General features: G+C 41.6%; 3 protein-coding genes across 4 annotated transcripts; 1 reads left to right on the forward strand and 2 right to left on the reverse strand.

Moving 5' to 3' along the window:
* drap1 (DR1-associated protein 1 (negative cofactor 2 alpha)) lies at positions 1-4,881 on the reverse strand. The gene is made up of 7 exons (XM_041031047.1): positions 4,684-4,881; positions 3,987-4,059; positions 3,583-3,676; positions 3,101-3,226; positions 1,766-1,856; positions 1,589-1,677; positions 1-1,246 (listed from the first exon to the last, which is right to left on the reverse strand). Exons 1-7 carry the CDS (start codon positions 4,723-4,725, stop codon positions 1,060-1,062), a joined length of 702 nt encoding a protein of 233 aa, XP_040886981.1. The 5' UTR covers positions 4,726-4,881; the 3' UTR covers positions 1-1,059.
* c23h11orf68 (chromosome 23 C11orf68 homolog) lies at positions 4,424-7,061 on the forward strand. Of its 2 annotated transcripts, XM_041031045.1 has the most exons (3): positions 4,424-4,448; positions 5,283-5,375; positions 5,822-7,061. In XM_041031045.1, the coding sequence occupies exon 3, from the start codon at positions 5,866-5,868 to the stop codon at positions 6,607-6,609; it is 744 nt and encodes a 247-aa protein (XP_040886979.1). In that variant the 5' UTR covers positions 4,424-4,448; positions 5,283-5,375; positions 5,822-5,865; the 3' UTR covers positions 6,610-7,061. The 2 variants fall into 2 exon arrangements, with proteins under 2 accessions (XP_040886979.1, XP_040886980.1); XM_041031046.1 differs by lacking the exon at positions 4,424-4,448 and having other exon boundaries at positions 5,264-5,375.
* Positions 7,062-7,168: 107 nt separating this feature from the next.
* On the reverse strand, positions 7,169-19,154 carry rela (v-rel avian reticuloendotheliosis viral oncogene homolog A). The gene is made up of 11 exons (XM_041031042.1): positions 18,963-19,154; positions 16,981-17,016; positions 16,598-16,734; positions 15,713-15,858; positions 13,813-13,904; positions 13,131-13,265; positions 11,915-12,019; positions 9,846-10,061; positions 9,651-9,731; positions 9,473-9,556; positions 7,169-9,127 (listed from the first exon to the last, which is right to left on the reverse strand). The coding sequence occupies exons 1-11, from the start codon at positions 18,967-18,969 to the stop codon at positions 8,301-8,303; spliced, it is 1,866 nt and encodes a 621-aa protein (XP_040886976.1). The 5' UTR covers positions 18,970-19,154; the 3' UTR covers positions 7,169-8,300.

Here is a 19,154-nt window from a genome sequence, read left to right on the forward strand (position 1 = left end):
AAAGTCATGGTTCCAGAATCACAGTACGCATCTGATGGGCAATTCAGGGGGAATTTAAAGGTCTAAAGGCCTGATGGCATCAAAAACAACAACAACAACGTGATGTAAATCATTAACCTGTTGATATGTGGTTGTCTTCAGGGCTGTGGTCACAGAGGTTGACCAGTTCTCTTGATAAAAAACATCAATTAAAAATAGAAACTAATTTCAAAAAAAAAAAAAAAAAAGCTGTGGCTAGCTAACCCAGAGTAAAAATACACCTGCTTCCTTTGTTTATGTTACAGCCCGACAATTGAATTGACCAGCAAGTAGCGGCAAAGCCCGGAAGTGGGGCTCACATCTTAACAGTGGTAATTCATAGCCAATCAATAACACAGTAATATAACACTTCACGGGTGAGACAGCGACCCTCCTTTTTCCCTTAGACAACTGCTGTCCACCTTCCAGGTTCTTTACAAGCTGCTGCCCTGAATTCATCTCTATTACCTGCCACTGCATGAGCACTGAAGGCTTTAATAAGGCTTTAACTACCGCTTCTAGAATGTTTCAGCCAACCTGAGGGTTTGCATGACGACCGATGCGTTCACTTCATCGTTCCTACTACAGAGGATTTTGAGGAAGAAAGAGGAAAAGTGCCAAAAAAAAAAAAAAAAAGCTACGAGGCAACAAAAACTACACCTATCCTGTCTGCGAGGGGCTCGTGGCGAAAACAGTGACGACTGTCGTTTTTAATAGTCAAAATAGAACGACTGACTTGTTAAAAAACATCCTCGTTGGATTCTCCTCTACAATAAAATAAAACCTTTTAAAAAAAAAAAAAAAAAAAATTAAAACACATAATATACAACCATTTTTCTGTGTCCTGCGGCGGTGTCTCTTACAGCCCACCGTCGAGGGTTTTTATGTCAGCAGGCTGTGATGAAGAGTCCTTCCCTCCTCTGCTTAGAGCGGCCGCCGCAAGAGCAACTTAAGAGATCGAAAATAACTTTGAAAGAGTGTGTGTGTGTGTGTGTTTATGTGTGTGTGTGCAAGCGAGTGGTGAAGAAGGGAAGACGGGAGCTAAGAGTCGTAGTCTTCATCGTCGTCGTCCTCGTCTTTGTGCGGCGCGGGGGCTGGGGGAGGCGGTGCGACACTCATCATGGAGGGGTGCGGGGCAAAGGCCATGCCGCCCTGGGGCTGTGCTGGAGCCATGCTGCCCATTGACACCATGTTGCCCATGTGCATGTACTGGGGGGGCGCGTTTGAGCTGCGGGGTGAACAGGCAGAGGTTTAAACCACGTGTTAGAACTCATGTCTGTGAAAATGTGTGAAAGGGGATCAAATGTCTCTGTCTCTGACAACACTTTTCTCTCCTGCTGCTGCCTCTTCAGACCATTTAAAACTCCCCACCTCTTCACACAGATGACAACATGTACTTGCAAAGTCCAAAATACCAAAACCTTTCTCTGTCTGTGGGTCCTGAGAGGACAATACAAAAAAAACCCCCAAAAACCTGTGATGCCAGATGTGAACTGTCACACCCTTTGGTGTGGTTTTGGACACAGTCTGGTTCTTACAGTATCTCGACACAGATGGTCTGTGTCCGTACCTGTGGAACCTGGATGCAGCCTGTAGATTTGTGCTTGACTGAGAGCCGTCCTCCTCGTCCCCTTCTGTCTCGCTATCTTCAGAGTCATCCTGTCTCCATCACAAGGAACACAACAGTGAGCCAACTCACAACAAATCAGGGAAACAGTGTGCGTATCCATGCAAAATCAACTCCCACCTCTTGCTCTGACTCTGTGCCAGACAACTTCTTGTCCTTGCCTTTGGAGCCGGCCCCTCCGTTCTTACGTCCAGATCCTGGTTTTCGACCCCTGGGGAAAGAAAGAAAAAAAGAAAAACAACAATAAATGATGAAAAGTTACACAATGGCATGAGAAAGTGGTTATTATCTCAGCTTTTAAAAAGGGGAAAGAACATCTGACTCATGACTGTGTTACAAGAGCCTGAATAAAGTCCTCAATCTGTGTCGAGACCAGACTAAATGAATGGTCTGTTTGCTGCCTGGCCTGAAAACTGCTGTAATCACACACTTTTGGTCACTTAAAAACATTTACTTAAAAGTATACACCCTTGAAAATATTAATATCTTATGCATAAAAGCCCATTTTATATGTGTATATACATATACGTATTTTTAAAACAAAAAAAACATAGCTACCAACATTTTAATAGCTTGTAAAACAAATAAAAAATCAGAAGGTCATTATGCAGCATCAGTATGCAAGACAGTTACGCCCAGATGGATCATTAGAATCAGTACATAATTTCAAAGCAGGGAGTAACGTGACTGATACTGCCGGTGGGAATTTGTTTGAGCCATTTATATTCAAAGATGCTGTGACTCCACATGCCTCGTCCCCAAAGCTGAGAGAAAACGTTTAAATATTAGCAGCTTGCAACCATTTTAAATTGAATCAGAATCGAATCAGCCACACTGTTTAGTGAAAAGAGGACTTCTTACTCATTTAATTTATGTGTAATTCTCTGCCAGACTCTCTGCTTCAATTTAGCTCCAGCGCCAGTGTTTGATTTGACAGTCAATACTGCTTTCTCTGCTCTACAATCCTCAGTAATTAGTTCTTGCTCTGTAGAGCTGAGAAATTGTGCCCTTTTCTTTTCTTTTTTTTTTTTGTTGTTGTTAATCTATCATCACAAAACAAAATGGAAAAAGTAATTAGGTAACACTGCAAAGATGACTAACACATTACTTTAGTCAGTTTCAATTTACAGTAGTGGCTGTTTCTGGAAAAGGAACCGATAAGAGGCTTTGTGTCCATGTGAATATTGCTCTGCTGTTTGTAATGAGCGATTCGTTTTTTCCATATAACAGTTTGGGTGTGTGAACTTATCAGAGATGACAGAATGACACACTGACTAATCAAGTGATAAACCAGATTAATAAACTGCACAACACAGTGACTGGACTTGACGCCACATCATGTGTACGGGAAATGCAGACCTGAGCTTCATGGTGTCAACTTTGTCGTGCTTGACTTGTCTCACTCCTTAGTCGTCATGGCGCTATGCAAACATGGTGTGTGTGTGTGCGAGATACCTGCGAGGGACTTTTTCTCCTCCCCCCTCGGTGTGGTTCTCGTCCCCCTCTCCTTGCATGTCCGGCACTGCCGCCACCAGGTCTTTTAAGAAATCAAACTGTTGCTCCAATTCAATACACTGTTTTCTGTAAACACACAGGACCATTTTCAATCAGACAATTATCTTCTCTACAAACTTAAAACGCATTATGAGCTGAGCAAAAGGTCAACCTAATATCAAATAGACAAAGAGATAAAAGGGATTATATATTCATTCAACATGAACATTCTGAGTCACACAGTAAAATCCTCTTGGCAGATACATCTCACTCATGGCCAGAAATACATCTATATACAGAACAAGAGATCTGATTTGCCAGTGTGTTGCAAATAACACAAGCATAGCAGGTACTCCCACAATATATGTGTAATACAGCACCTTAAAATGTATTTATCTAATTCCGCATATAATCAAGATGCACACACACACACAGAAACTTACAGATGTGACGTTGTCATTGTCTTTGCATTCCTAGACTGGGTGACTTGACAGGCCTTCGTAAGCAAGGACTCCAAAAAAAGCTCCAGCGCTCTCGCTGACGTCTCTTTTAAGGAAAATATGATACAGCAGATCTGTATCCTTCATAAGAGTAAATTCTTCTTTATTCTTTTACATAATCTAGCTAACAATGTTACTTCATGTTAAAGTTCACAGAAAACAACAAAAAAAACCTTCTCTATTAAACTTATGTTAATTAACTCATTAGTCTAGTAATTGTGTCAGCTCCAAGCCAAACTATTAATTTGAAAACCCTTGTCTGAATGAATAATAGAACATCACTCTCTGCATTCGAACCCCTCATACAGGTGACCTTCGACCTGTGAAGGTATTTGGCAGAAGGATACAAATAATAACAGGTACTGCTGCAGCCACTTTTCCTATTTCTTCATCTGTCTGCATAATCTTCTTAATCCTCGCCTGTAATGACAAAAGGTTCAACTTTAAGTGTGTGTTTGCACAATGAGTCAATACGTGTGAGCACTGTGACATTTTATTATAAACAGACAACTTTCTATGTATCAAAACCCCCAATCCGTTCACTGAAATGTTAGCAAAATACAGTACATTTTTAAGAATCGTCTTTCACAGCATGTGTTTAAAACCACTCATTCCCGTCACACTGATCAGATTTACATCATGTCCGTCCTGTGAATACCTCCAAAGTTTGCTCATTGTGCAGCTACAAACAACAGATTTGCTCTGATTTAAAACGTTCACTTTCACTTAGCTGGTCATGCTAAAAACAACGTTAATTAGTGCAGTTGCTAGCTAGCTTAAGTGTACCGTAGCCAACGCTGGGATGCAAGGTACGTTAGCTAATTCAGTTAAATTAGGGGCGGTGGCATAAGGCAATATTACTTCTCGCTAATGTAATTTACATTTTTGTGGTTATCTACTTGCGTTTGCAAGTTGGCTTGTAAGCTCACTAGGCAACAAAGCAGGCCGAATCCCACTCAAGCTAGCTCGAGAAGTTAGCTTTGTATCGTACAGTTTGCTAGGGTTAGCTAATCTTAACACCGGTTAAGCAAAGTTTAAACTTACCGGAGGGAATCTGGCGTTGTATTTCTTCTTTTTGCTGGGCATAATTAAATTACGTGTATGGCTACCCTAAAATAAAATTCAATATATTCTGGATTATTATTCTATATCATATGTAAATCACCTCCACCGCGCACACACTAGATAGCGGTAGCTTGCCGGCTAACTCGTTAGCACGTCGTCGTCACTCGTTCCCTATTGCCTGGCAGGTTAGTTTGGTTCCGCCGGGTCTCAGCGCCCTCCAATCCTTACACCCGAGGACTATAATGTAGTTAAATTTGTGTTAACTGTGAGCTAAAGATGTAAAGTTGCTATGCATTTGATAGCTACATAAAATAAAAACTAACAAATTGATGCGTACGTACACATTTGTGGTACACGCCCAGAGGTACCCGTTATATTGTCATGTAAAAGCCGTTATACCACTATGTTACTGATTTCAGACAATGTAATGCTTAAGTAGTTAAATAGAACTACAGTTATAGCAGCAGTCTATTACATTTTTTATACCAACACAAAATTGCTGTTTTATTTGTGGGCTGAAGACATTATTAAACTGGCAGACCGTTGAATGGAGTTTGTCATTTTGCTCTTTGATACAGGGCGGAAGTCCTTACGCCGTCTCTGAGTTAAACCATCGGAGGCTGCTCTTGTGCAGAAGAACAACACTGACAAACAAACTTCAACATCTGCAGGTAGGTTAATCCCTCACATGATTTCGATCAGGGTGCGATCATTTCTATAAGCAAACGTACGTCTTCTAGTGTTAATTATGTCTAACAGCTAGGTATAAATAATCTCTATCCAAATTCTAATCTGACAAATATGGACGGTTGGTAAAATGGCTAGCCACCTGGCTAGCTACAATAAGACAGGGTCCAGGCAAATAGAAATCTTTTCTTAGCGTTTAGTCACATGTCCATTGTAGACAATGCACAAATGAAATGTCTAGCACCTTATTTTTGTGACATAGATTCTGTGAGTCGTAGGTGGACAAACGTTAGCTATTGAATAAGTGTTGCTAATGTAGCAGGCTAGCTGCATTAGTAAACATCCGCAACCAATCCAGCTGTTCACTAACAGAGGCTTCACACTTGGTTTGTGGTTTAAAGTTTAATACACAACACCTGCCTTTCAACAGGACAAGCTCCAGGGATTCTCTTAAAGCCTCACACTGACAGCAGTATGGAGGAGGAAGAGGCCCCTGTCGATGGCGAGGTACAGACCCCCTTTGCTGCAGAGACCTATGCTGCTGAGGCCATGGCTGCAGACATGGACCCTTGGATTGTGTTTGACTCCAGAAGAACTCCTAGATCCGAGTTTGATGGTTGGCTGGAGAGCAACAGACCCTCACAAGTGTACAGATTCGGTGATGAGGAAGGCGGTGCTAGCCCTGTGGGATGGATCGCCGTGCTGGGCCCAAACCACTGCCCCAGTGGTGGGGATGTTATAGGTCTCCAAGAGAGCTGGGAGAAACTTTTGGCCAGTAGCCGGCCTGTCAGCTTCCAGACAGTGAGGGAGTTGGCTCTGAACCACGGGGTGCTCGCTGGCAAGTGGCTGATGCACTTGGACTCTGGTTTCAAGTTAGACCATGCATGGGAGTGTGTGGCCAGAGCAGCCCTGGATGGCAAGGTCTCCCTTGTTAAAGTCAGTCCCTATGACCCCAAGGGAGAGGGCAAGCAGGTCATTTGCGCCTATAACCAGAACTTCACTGATGAGAGCGAAGTTATAAGGCTGGACTCGGTCATACGTGCCACAGGGGTCAAATGCGCTCTCTCATACAAGCCAGACGTGTATACATACCTGGGCATCTACCGAAACAACCGCTGGAAGCTTTGTCCAACCATATATGAGAGCAAATTTGACCTGGAGTGTGTCCCAAGGCGTTCCCACATCGTCAACAAAGTCACCAATCTCGAAGTAACATAAGCCTGTCGGAACAAGAGGATGGTTGTGAAGGACGGGTCAATTAAGAGACTCTTAGTGATCCCATGAAATGGGTTATGAAACTGAGTCAGTGGTTGAATTTTGATCTCAAGTTCTTCCTATTGGCAAAAAAAAAGCACTTAATCTCATTTCAGTTTTGTCTTCTCATGCTGTAATATTCTCCTGAAGTGACCTGAGATATTGTCACATATTTTCTTTTATACTGAACATATTGTATTCATTAGTAAGAACATTTGTATTCTTGAGGGTCTGTTTGTAACACACTAACACTTACCCCAGTGACAGCGTGGCTAAAGAAATCCTTGATTTTGTACGCACATGTTCAGGGGAAATTTTACATCCAGTGAAGCATTTCTCTCATTTGTCTTTATTTTTTTGCTTTGTACTGAACCAACATTACAGAGTTGCCAAATAAAATCTACTTTTGAAGACCATATTTGTATGCTGTTTGATTTTTTTTTGTTTGTCTTTAATTGCCAAGAAAAGTCTTTGGATTTTGACAGAATTCATCATTCATGACAGCAAACAAATTGCATATAGTACAAGCTGCCTACATCGTACTGGTATAAAACTGAAAAGTGCAACTCAATAAAGCAAATTTAACAACAGAGTATAGTGGACCTACAGGTCTGAAACAGTTGGGTTAAACGGCAGCCATATTTATACAATAACTAGTAAAACTGATTAGAGACCAGAGGAAGTTATACCACCAGACCAAAAAAAAAAAAAAGATCTGACATAGCTTTGCGAGTGTGATAGCAAGTCTTGTGCTTCTCTGCTCTAAGCATATGCTTATTAATGTTGCTTGTTTAATAATTATTTACATATAGACCTTCATTTGGCTCTTACTACATTTTGTTGAGACTCTCAACAAAGGCACCTGTATAAAGAAAGTGGTGTACAGTTACTGCCAACCTTCAGAAAACATTAAAAACGTGCTATCAAGTTACACAGTACTATATGAGGATATGTAATTATAGAACAATGGCCATAATTTGCATAGACTTGCCTCTAGATCATATTAAATTCTTAATGAGATACATCAGCCGCTTTGTGTACAATAAAACGTGACTAAACACATCACTTGACAGGGACAGGGACAATCACAGTAACACTGACCAGGGCTACCAAAATCGTTAAGGACAGTAAAAAAAAAACATTTAACATACTCTACAGAAAATAACCTCAACAGGAAAACATTTGAACAGATGTCTTCAGCAATGCATCTGATCTAACTTTCTTTTTAAAACAAACATCTTTTTGGTGGATAAGTCTTCCATCATCATGTCGACACAGTGGCTTTAACAGTTACTGACTGATGCTAAACACAGGCTTAACAAGGGCAATGAAATCTGATTATGTTCTGTCCCGTGTTTTATCATTTGTCAGACAAAGTGTATATAATGCCTGCACTAATTGAATACCATTAATAGTCTTTGTTGGTATTTCAATAAGCATGTCCACAGTGAGCAGTTTTGCTACAGTCTGTCTCATCCAGCTCTTCATATCCACTTTATTTCCTTTTTGTCTCTGGTAACAACAAAGGAATTCTGAAGGCTAAATGGGCCATACATGTGGTCTGTGTAAATATGTCCGTTATAACAAAAAAAAACAGAAAAAAAAAACAAATCACGTGGACAAACTTAAGTTGGGTGTCCTGTCACAACCCCAGCTTAGTTATCGCTGCTCAAAATGGAAATCAGACGATCCTCATCAGGGGTCATCATCACATCGAACTCATCGAGCATAAGGGGCCGGTGGTGGTTGCTGTTGTTGTTGGGTGCAATGTCAATCATGCCCTCGTTCTGGAGCAAGTGGATGATGCTGTTGGGGTAATTCATCCAGGTGCTTCCTGGGTTGCTGGCGGGGTCAGAAGTGTTCTGGGATACTATGCTGTTCTGAGCAACAGGCGAGGCGCTGGGAGCAGCAGCTTGTTGGCATGATGCTTGGGCCAACATTGAGACGCCATTACCACCCTCGTTGATGAGGCGGGGGTTCAGAAGGTCCTCAAAGTCATCCATGTTTAGGCTGTCCAGGGTGCCTGGGGCCTGGGCTTCGGAAAAGCTAGGGAACTCTGGGATATCATCATCCACGAGTGGCGCCTCCACCCGGAACTGGGAGCCCTGGAGGGTGAAGGAGCTGCTGGCCTGTGAGGAGACTGTGCTGCCCTGAGAAGCTGTGGGCTCCTGGGCCATGGTCGAGGAAATGCCTGGGAAGAATTCGTGAAGGTCTGACAGATTGACAGTTGAGTAGTCCTGGTTGGCAGCGGAGGTGGTGGTGGTGGTAGAGGAGGAGGTGGAGGACGACGGCGCCTGGCTCATTGTGAAGTTGGCCACTGGAGTGGCTTTGGGCTGGGGACCCAGATTCAGGCTCTCCATGATTTTCCATGTTTGGTGTGCTGGGGGGGCCTCTGCCTTAGGTTGGACTGAGAAGAGCTGGTCTGACTGACTATATGAGAAGGAGGACTTCACTGCACTGGCACCAGGGGGCACCACAGCTCCTGAATACACACATCAGACACACATTTGAGTTCAAGTCCTCAAAATCTCTGTTGTATATCAAATTCTTTATCTAGAATGTGACCCACAAAAAGCTTTGTTGTTACAATGACTTGACTGCTGCCTCAATAACTAACCACTAATATTAACAGATAGCAATATATCTGTAGAATGCACAAGCTGAAACCACAGAATGGTTGATGTTTCTGTTTGATAAATGACGGAAACAACAGACTATCAAAACAGTTGCTATTTAATTTAATGAATTATCTAATTCATGAATCAAGCTCCATTAAAACCTCAGCCAATCTCTGCAGGGACTGAAAACAACCACCGTCACAACTCACCAGCTGGTGCGTTCATCGATGGAGGCTTGGCTGTGACTGTTCTCCTTGCTGGGCTTATGTGGCGTCTATCTTGTGGAACGGACACTGAAATTTTAACAGACATGATTATATTACAATGCAACTTAAAAAAAATATCACTATTACTTTATTATATTATGGTAGAGTGACATCAATGTACCACTAGACAGTATAGATCCCAGCTTCAGGCTCTGGAACATGTCTTCTGTACGCTTTCTCTTCTCACTCAGTCTGTATTCATCTAAAGGGGCCATTTAAAAAAAGAAAAGAAACAGTTATAAAACACAGTTTGGAGAGTTGATCGACAAATCCATTCCTCAGTATCATATAGAAGCATGAGAACACTGCCTCCTACCTGGGTCAGCAGGCAGGTACTGAAAGTCCACAGGCTCGCTGACCTCGCGGTCGGAGGGCCGGCGGAGCTGCATCTTGACTCTAATGGGCTCAGTGAGATTAGTGTCGCGGTAGGGCGGCGTGCGGAACACAATGGCCACCTGCCTGTGGACGTCGGCTTGGGAGAAAGTGCCCTTTCCCTCCCAGGAGTCCTGGAAGAAACGCACCTCGATGTCCTCTGTGGGGGAAGAGAAAACGGGAAACGTAAGAAGATACTAAAGAGGGGAAAATGGACTCCATACTTAGAAGAAAACATCTAAATTGAACAATGATCACACTGATGCATTTGAGCTTTGAGGTTTACTATTAACAGACACCCAGATCTCTAAGTCTCCAAAGGGTGTTGCATCAGCTTTGCTGCCATGCAACACAAAGTCTGACAACAGCTTACAAGCCTTGTAATTAGCTTCAGCTGTTAAACTTCACGTAAGAAGGGGTATAGTGTAATGGCTCAGCTTGTTGTGAAAATGGCTACATGACATTCTCAGGACTGGAAGTTTTATAATCTGGTCCAAGATTCAGGGTTCACAGGCTGTTTTCACACTGATGTAATGTGTATCCAGCCTGAGCTTAGTCACAGAGTTCTCAGGGGAGCCCCCCCCCATGCCATCTCTAAAATACAAAGCACATGGTTTACAGCAAATGCGCCTGCCACAATCAAACTGCTGCAAATAATGGAAGGGAAAGACTGATAATAGTCGTTTATCTTGGCTTTGTTTGACTGAGCTTTAATTAGGAAGAGATAATGCAAAGAAATGAAAAACACAGTGAGAGAAAGCTGAGTTCACACGCTACATGGACGATGAAAGTTTTAAGAGTTGGATTTTATATCACCAGCACCGCGCCGACATATGAAACTGTTCTGAAGTGAACCTCATGACACGCTACAATAACTTTTAAGTTTTACTTTTAGAAAGCCGCTTTCACAATCGACACATGGAGACAGCAGGCAGAGACACAGGGCATGAAATGAGAAGTGGACATCTAAATAGAGGAAGAAAGATTTTGGTGTGTAATTAAAGTTACTCATAGTGATAATACAACTGCTTTGCATTGAATTACTCACAGCGGTTACAGGGACAGGCAACAAAACCTCACCTGGCCCAAAAACACACATAAAACTAATAAAAATACGAATAACATTCACCCTCTTTTTAGCTTTGTTTTAGCCTCTACAAACTTTAGCTGCTTTAGCTTTAGCTCCACGTGAGCAGGTGGTTTACAAACCCTTTTCAGAGCTCCTTCACTGAAAGCAGCTGCCTGTTGAGACTGGAATTAAGACTGATAAGATATAAGATAATAAGAGTGGAGGCGGGGAAATGACAATAATGAGCTTAAAGAGGCTAAAACACTTCCTCAGCTTAAAAAAAATATTTAAATAGAACCTTTAAAGTTAATTTGAGGGTTGAAGGATGCAGACTGGTGAGAGTACAAGTAAAACAAAATCGTGGTACTACAGAATTTCAATATAAAGGAAAAGCCTGTTACGTATTATTCTGCGCCCTCAAGTGAAAGCAGGCAGCCATCTCTTCTGAGTGGGTAAAGATTGTTCTGGTCAGTTTTGTGTGTATTGCCAGATAACACTCCTTCTTATCGAGTCAATGTCTCATGTGTTAGGTCACCACCTGTCTTACTCATATTTCCTTCTATTCAGCTGCAGTTGTAAAGAAGGAAATTGGCCTGTGAATGTGTAATTTGTGAGGTTATCTATTTTATCATCTCAGCAGAAAGAACACAGGGCAAACTATGCAACAGTGAACCTGTAGGACCTCTATTTCGAGCTCACTTCCTCACAAAGAGCCAGTGTGTTGTCAGTAAAACATAAAATGTGGGTGTACAAGGTTCACACCTTTACTGTTTTCGTCCGACTGCATTACATCTGCTTAGTCAATTCTGGGTATCTATTTCTGGATCGTTAAATACGAAAGTAAAGGTTTCACGGCAGTGCACACGCAGCTTACGCCACATGGCTGCTGAGAGTGGAGCAGTGAGTAAAATGAAAGACTACTGTACATTACAGGCTCCCCGTACCTTTTTGCACTTTGTCACACAGCAGGAAGATCTCGTCCCCTCCCTTGCAGCTTCCAGAGTTGCGGTTGACTCGGCAGATCTTCAGCTCAGCTGTGTTTGGAGCTCCTGTGACCCACAAAAAAAGCAGGAACAAATAAACACAACACCAAAGCTACAGATTAATACCAGACACCTGCTAAATGAAGAGGATGTTGGGCTGTGGCTAACAAGATGGTACTACACGCCTCAGGCAGCCAAAGAATTCAAGTCTTTCCTTTATAATATTGTGAACTGTAAGTCTTTTGGCAGCTGAACACTTATGGTTACTCAGTTAAACACCTGAGCATTTACTGATTGTACGTTTATTTTTACACTTTAGTTTTAATTTCACCCCAGGGAAGCAAAAGCTAATTTCTATAAACCTCAACTGTATTTTATTCAAAAGTGTAATAATTGAATCTATTTTGACTACAGCTCAAAAGTTTTATTTTAAACAGCAAATGTCACAATTTGAAAGTGAAACCAAATCCGTCTGGAGACATTTGAGAATTTGGAGAAACTCACAGATCTACAAGTCAGCTGAGACACAGCACTGTGGAGACGGGTTATGGCACAACACATCTAAATAAACTGCAATGAACAATGAGGTTAAAAAAAAAAAACACAACAAAGAAAAAACTATGTGTTGTGCAAAATGTTTGGATGTGTCATAATAACACATGCACACTGATGTAAACTGCACAAGAATCTACAGAGACTTTCTTTACCATAAACATATTTCACGTTATCATGAAAAGTTTAGTGTGTTGAGAAACATTTTAGGTGCAACTGAAAATTAGTAAAAAAAAAAAAATGGACAGTTACAATGCAGACTAATTCTTTGAAATATGTTCAGCCTGACAAGAAGAGTTAAGATGCAAAGAGGAACAAAGAGTGTCTGCGGGAATTTAAGGTTGCGGGAGATGCACGTGTTGGAGTGTGAAAGTTAAATTACATGAACGTGTGGCTACACAAAGCTCACACAGGATACTGGTATTTTATTATATCCAGTAAGGTTTATCAGTTTACCCTGATCGCAAATCCTGGGAAAAGCACAAAACTCATGATTTTTTGATGGAATATGCAAATTAAAAATGGTCAAAAGATACAGAAGAAGCCATGAAACATCTGCATCAAATGAACCTTCATATAAAGTTTGTGTGGATATGTGTGTGTGTATTAACTGCTGTCCACTCACGGTTGTCATAAATGGGCTGCGATACCACAGGATCCAGAGGAAACAGCTCCCCTGTAGGCAGAGTGATGGTGGCCTGGAAGCAAAGCCGGACTGAATTCAGGTCAAACTCCTCCTCCCACACCTTCGCCTCAGGAACTGCAGCCAAGAAACATCAGGGAAAGGGTGGGGTGCACAATCAGGCAACACAGCAGACTTTCACAGAACTGCATCCTGTCATATGTAGGCTATTTGTATTTTAGTATAAGTGCAGGGTGTAAAGAACAAATTAAACTTCCTGTTGATGTTGTGTGTGTGTGTGTGTGTGTGTGTGTGTATATATATATGTATGTTCTGATGAAGTGATGAACCCAGATGAACTAGCTATGGGTTGAAATACAGAAATGTGTTGTTAAAGTACATATTGAGTGCAGACATCAAACTCAGGTGAAAAATTGACATCAATGTCAAGTTCACACTTTCATAGTCACTTTAAATGAGATACTTACATTTATTTATTCATGCCAGAAATATCAGTTCTAGCTCAAACTCCAGCAAATAGAAGTCTTCACATTTGAGTGAGACACTTAGGGACTCTCTCCACACAGCACAATACATTTTCACACAATGACAGATTTAACAGAGAAAGGGCAACGACACAGAAGCTCTTTGTGTTGTACACTCATCTGTAACCGCGGCTACTCACTGTTGAAGGGGTTATTATTAGTCTGCAGCCTGCAAGTGATGGCCTCGTTCACATCCTTCTTCTTCACGCACTGTATGCCCAGGTTCGGAAAACTGAAAGGAAAAGAAAAGTCTAAGACAGAAACCACATGAGCGTGCACGTGCTGTAGTACTTGATATTGTGATATTATTCTTTTTTTCTGGGAAATAACACACTCTGGGACCAACACAAAACTGCAGCTATACACTCGGTTCAGAGTTTGCACATGGCGTGGTCCTTTAACCCGTGTTTCTTCGCCTCGGACATATCAGCTTCTCCCATAAAAACCACAGTAAAGAAATGATAAAGCACTATCACTCTGGATCACATCCCATGTTCAGAAGGCAGTTGAGGAGAGTGGAGTGGAAGTGGAAAAATACTTGACCTCAAGGGCACTGCCAAAAAATGAATATATTTTAGACAACAATTAATATAAAAGGCTTGTTAGCAATTTAAAACTTTGATATATCAATATGTATAACAACCACTAACTTAGAACACTGGTAATCACCTTATAAACTCAACTAGAGTCAATCTTTTCTTAAACTGTTCTTAAAGTATTTGACCCACAATTTCTGTAACCAAACCGGTGGACAGTATTATCTCATCCATCTCTGGCAACAACAGCAAACACCTCCCTTTCTGCAGACTGCATTCCTGATCATTTCAAAACCCGTCTGAAAAAAAAGAAATAAAAAATGACCTAGATCCTTTTATTTAAACTGTTCACTGTTTCCAAACTTCCATGTACTACTATAAATATAATTATAATGCTATTCTAGTAAACATTACACATTTTGGCAGATCTCATCTTATTTGTGAAATATTTCAGTCAGGCTTCTGAGCACGTCACATGCTGAAGCGGAGCTCGCCAAATCGCTTCTGAAATAGAACAGTGAGCATTTTTATGTCTGATCTCTCCATTAGTTTTGCTATAACGTAACAAACTTATGTTTGCAGTAGCCATGTTTGCAATGAAGAACACAGACCAAAGAACATTACTTTTTTTTTTATTGTGTTCTTTATGTTAAATATATATGAAATATACTAAAAACATAAGAATAAGCAACAATATTTTGAGAAAATAGTCATTTATCTTGCTTAAAATATGTTATCCTTATATTAAATATTATTTAATCACATTTACTATGATGTCAACTAGAAATCTTTCTCGTTCAGGCTCCTGTCAGCCTACAGCTGGAGACGAGCTACTGTTTAGCTCTGTTCTGTGTTTTATTGGCTCTGTTAACAACCTGCACAGCAATGTTGCGCTTTTATCAAAATATCAATATCTGAATGTGAAAAACAGCTGACTAATATTAACCAGTGCATTTACTCACTCTGTATCACAATATTGGCAGTGGACTGCAGTACACGCTGTTTGTTTGAATTTCACCACACTTGTGATTAAGACAGACAGAGACAAACTAAATTCCCTCCAGCCAGACAGACTGGTACAATTATGTCATGTGTAAATATTATGTAATTAAAGGTATCCTGCCAGTCACTGACACTTAATGCGTCTTTACTCGTTTGATTTTGATACACAACTAAAAGAAAGCGGAGTCTGCAGAGCTAGAACTCAGCTTGTAGTCTATGCTGTTACAGTTTCACTCAACTCCAAACCCAAGATAAAGCCGGCAACTAGTTTTACTGAGGCGACAGCAACCACGTCACCTCCCACAAATGATGGAGGCTTTTTGTAGGTCAATCTCTCGCAGGCGCCAACGTGTTTTGCTTTGAAACTGCAGTTTCCCTCGAGGCAATTCAGTGTACTTCTGAACACTGGCATGAAACCGCAACACACGCAATTTCCTCATGTTTCTCTGAAGCGTGTGAAATACCGTGTGCGATGTCCACACCACATGCAAACCACACTTACCTGTGTATTCGTCTCTCCTGCAAGTCGGCCTCGTAGTAGCCATGTTTGCAATCCTTGCCAACCAGTTCGTGGGGATGAGGCTTGTGCGGTGCATTCTTTGTTACCAATGAGATGCGAACTCGCAAGGGACCGCTGTAGTTGTGCACCTGTAAGGGAAATGTGTCAGACTATAATGACCGCAAAAGGCAGTTTTAAAGGGCACTTCAGAAGGGTGGATGCTTGCTTGCAGTCATCTGGTTAAAGGTTTGATCTCAGCAACCAAGCATCGTTTTTACTCATGTGAAATAGGTCTCAGACTTGTACAAGGAGGCGACAATATTTTTAGAAAATAAAATACAAGGGGAAGAATGCTGCAGGCCTTCAGTCAAATGGGGAATTCAAAGAGTTCAAAAAGCCTTAAATAGGAGTAGTTTGACATTCTGGGAAATGTGCCTATTCCCAAACTACCAGAAATGTAACACTAAGGAAGGACGTCTGTGTATCTAAAGTCCTTTCATCATTCATCATTAGAACATCAAATTCAATCAACATCAGTTGAGGTTTAAAAAAGTCTCAGTCTGCTTTGTCAGCCTGTTCCCTGCGTAGCTGAAACAATCGCATGTCTGATGATGTTACTCACAGAGTCCACGGCTACTGTTGCTCTGATTACTTTGATCTCAATATCAACTTTATGATAACCTCAAGTGTCACTGTGTTTAGTTATGTTGCACAAACTCTTAAGGTCTTAACAAAGATGTTCCTTTTGCATAACTTTACATAAAAAGTAAGGATATATTTTTATCCAATATGCCACCAAAGTATATTATACAGCCTTTATGTAATCTAAGTTCCATTAAATGGATCAGTAAATGGAAGACATTGAGGCAGAAGTTGTGTCTGACTCACCTTGATGGCTGGATGAGTCTTAGTGGTGTCATTGCTCTTCTCTCCAGGGATGCTGCCGGCTGAACGTCCTTCACACTTGTACCTAAACCTCATGCCCCTCTGCTTTGGCTGCTCGATGATCTCTATGAAGGGGTTTCCTGTTCGGAACCACGGACGGCCGGAAGAAAGAGAAGAAGAGTCAGACGTAAATTCAGAGTCACAAGAGCAACGTCCAGACGGTGGGCCTGTCTGTTTACCCTGCCTTACCTCTGTCAGCGTGTGTGTCAACACAGAAATAGCTCTGCCATCGATCATCAGTACACAGAGTGTTGAAATGTTTACTCATGAAAAATCAGCACTGATTCATATTCAACACTGATAATTTGCAGGAAACAGCTTCTTACCTGGGTTGACTGGAGGCAGGCCCCACGCATACACACCTGTGGCGGGCAGAGAACAAGACAAATTCAACCCCCTGCCAGTTAAAGTCTTAGAGGAAACAGCAGTTAACCATTTACAGCAGTGACACACAGCACACAGTGGAAGCACAGATGATAAAAACCCAAAACTGTTTCTGCACGTATTTGTTGCTTAGTAAGAGTTTGTCATTTGTGGTATGGTCAGAGTGGAAATCTTTTAGACAGTGCAGTGTCCAAAGAGGTCAAAGGACACCGAGATGCGAGGGCTTCCCAGCTAAATATAATCACTTATCACAAACTGCCTGCCAAAGCTCATAAAGAAGAAGAAGTAATGAAAACTAAAGCAAACAAAGACAGGCAGGGTGTAATATCAGTGTCGCATTACCCATGCTATTGTGAGGGGCCCCCATTGTGAGCGAAGAGCAGGCGGCGCTCTAGTTTCAGGCTCTCGGTTAATGAATTGTTGAGATTCATAGAAACAAGCGAGGTGTGATGCAAGATCAGGTGGTCAGAGCTCCACCCATCAGCTAGTTGGACTTGTTCAGTTTGCATGTGTGCTTTCCAAGTTGTAACAAGTCTGCCTCCCAGGAGAAGACCAAAGGAACAGAATGTGTGGGGGGGGGGGGGGGGGAGTGTTTTTTTTTTTTCTTTTAGCTTTTGTCCAAACACTGACAAATGTTAAATGAAATCGCTATTTCAAGTTATGTCATGTAAGACTAAAGTGAATTATTATGGAACTTGAAATGAGACAAGGCATATGTGCCAATAGGTGTGCAAAAGTTTCATTTTCTGACTATTAATTTCACAGACAGCTCTGCCAGTTTGTTGAGAAGTGGATGTTGTGAAACTGAAAGTAAGTAGCAACCACATCACCACAATTTGGTGCTCAATAAATCACTGAATGTATTAGTATCAAAACACAGCCCAGCACAGCACCTCAAACACTTGGGTGAGTCACTTTCACTCTGTTTGTCCTATGGATGGCGTCACTGCTTCAGCAGATTTGTTATTCATGTTGGTCAAATGCATTGTTGACTGTTTTTTGTGATTTGATTTTGTCTTAATGAGTCACCAACTCCTACTCCATATGCTAGACATGGATACGTCGTGTTTATCAACAATGTCAATATGTTTTGGGTGCTGTGATGCGAGAAGAAAGTGGAAAAGCTTAATCCTAGCAATGCATTAAAAACTCAATTAAATAAGCTTGTTATTTAAAGTTTTTTTGGCTTATAGTCAAAGATAAGTGTGATGTAAAATAGAAACCTGGGCAGTTTTTTAATTGTCACAAGATGGTCTTCACATCGGCATACATATGACCCACAACAAAACCCCGTATCACACCACAATTTGTGCAAACATATAGGACGTAATTTCCATAATTTCCAGTCACTAAAATAGAGGTGGGCGGTTGCGAGCAGCGTGGACCTATTAAAGTAGGGAAGCTCTTGGTTGAAATGAATGCAAGCTGCTGGCCGATATCTTAGCCGAGTTGAAGAAAAATCATTCACAATTAGCGACAAGCTTTTAGAGTGTGATTTATAAATCGTACATATCACCGAGCAGACAGATCAACAATAAATCGCTAAATCTCTGAACGAAGTTTGGCATTTCTAGTCGCAGCAGGGGAATCCATGAGGTAGACTGAGCCATCAGGCCTCTTGGCAACTCGACAAGGTTCGGTCCATCCGTGCCAGGTGAATTAGTCAGCGACAGAGGAATAAACACAATCAACGTGACAAGTGATTTTTTACTAAGATAGATGGCAGTAAGTAGTAAAAGCGCCACTTTTAAGTCAAACTTCCTTCTGTGCGTTAGCTCATTCTCCGGGAGCAGCAGACTCCTCCTGCTAGCAAAACGCAGCAGCAGCGGGGCTTTCCCCTGTGCGCAAAACAACTCCCTGTAGTTTCACCTCCAGAGTCTAAACTGAGTAAACAGTCCGAACAAATAAAACCAGCTCCACTTACCATCCATGGCTGTGTCCGAGTCCGACTCTCGCTTGTCTTCCTACAACCCCGTTTATCTGTAGTTTATGTTTGTGTTTGTTTTTTTCCCCCTTTGGTTCAGCTAAGAGACGACACACACACACAAACACACACACACACACGGGAAAGGAGACTAAAAACTTCTTGACAGGGCTGATCTGTCGCCCTCCTTCG

This window comes from Toxotes jaculatrix, chromosome 23 (genome assembly GCF_017976425.1).
Source record: "Toxotes jaculatrix isolate fToxJac2 chromosome 23, fToxJac2.pri, whole genome shotgun sequence".
NCBI lineage: Eukaryota > Metazoa > Chordata > Actinopteri > Toxotidae > Toxotes > Toxotes jaculatrix.

Bases quoted from the DNA above. Each gene is read 5' to 3' on its own strand.
- rela (XM_041031042.1), bottom strand. The intron at 13,905-15,712 runs GTAAGTGTGGTT...TTTTCCTTTCAG, and splicing joins CAGGAGAGACGAATACACAG to TTTTCCGAACCTGGGCATAC. The intron at 9,557-9,650 runs GTACATTGATGT...TTAAAATTTCAG, and splicing joins GGGATCTATACTGTCTAGTG to TGTCCGTTCCACAAGATAGA.
- drap1 (XM_041031047.1), bottom strand. From the start codon at position 4,725: ATGCCCAGCAAAAAGAAGAAATACAACGCCAGATTCCCTCCG. The intron at 4,060-4,683 runs GTAAGTTTAAAC...TTGTCATTACAG, and splicing joins ACAACGCCAGATTCCCTCCG to GCGAGGATTAAGAAGATTAT. The intron at 1,678-1,765 runs GTGGGAGTTGAT...TGATGGAGACAG, and splicing joins GCACAGAGTCAGAGCAAGAG to GATGACTCTGAAGATAGCGA.
- c23h11orf68 (XM_041031045.1), top strand. From the start codon at position 5,866: ATGGAGGAGGAAGAGGCCCCTGTCGATGGCGAGGTACAGACCCCCTTT.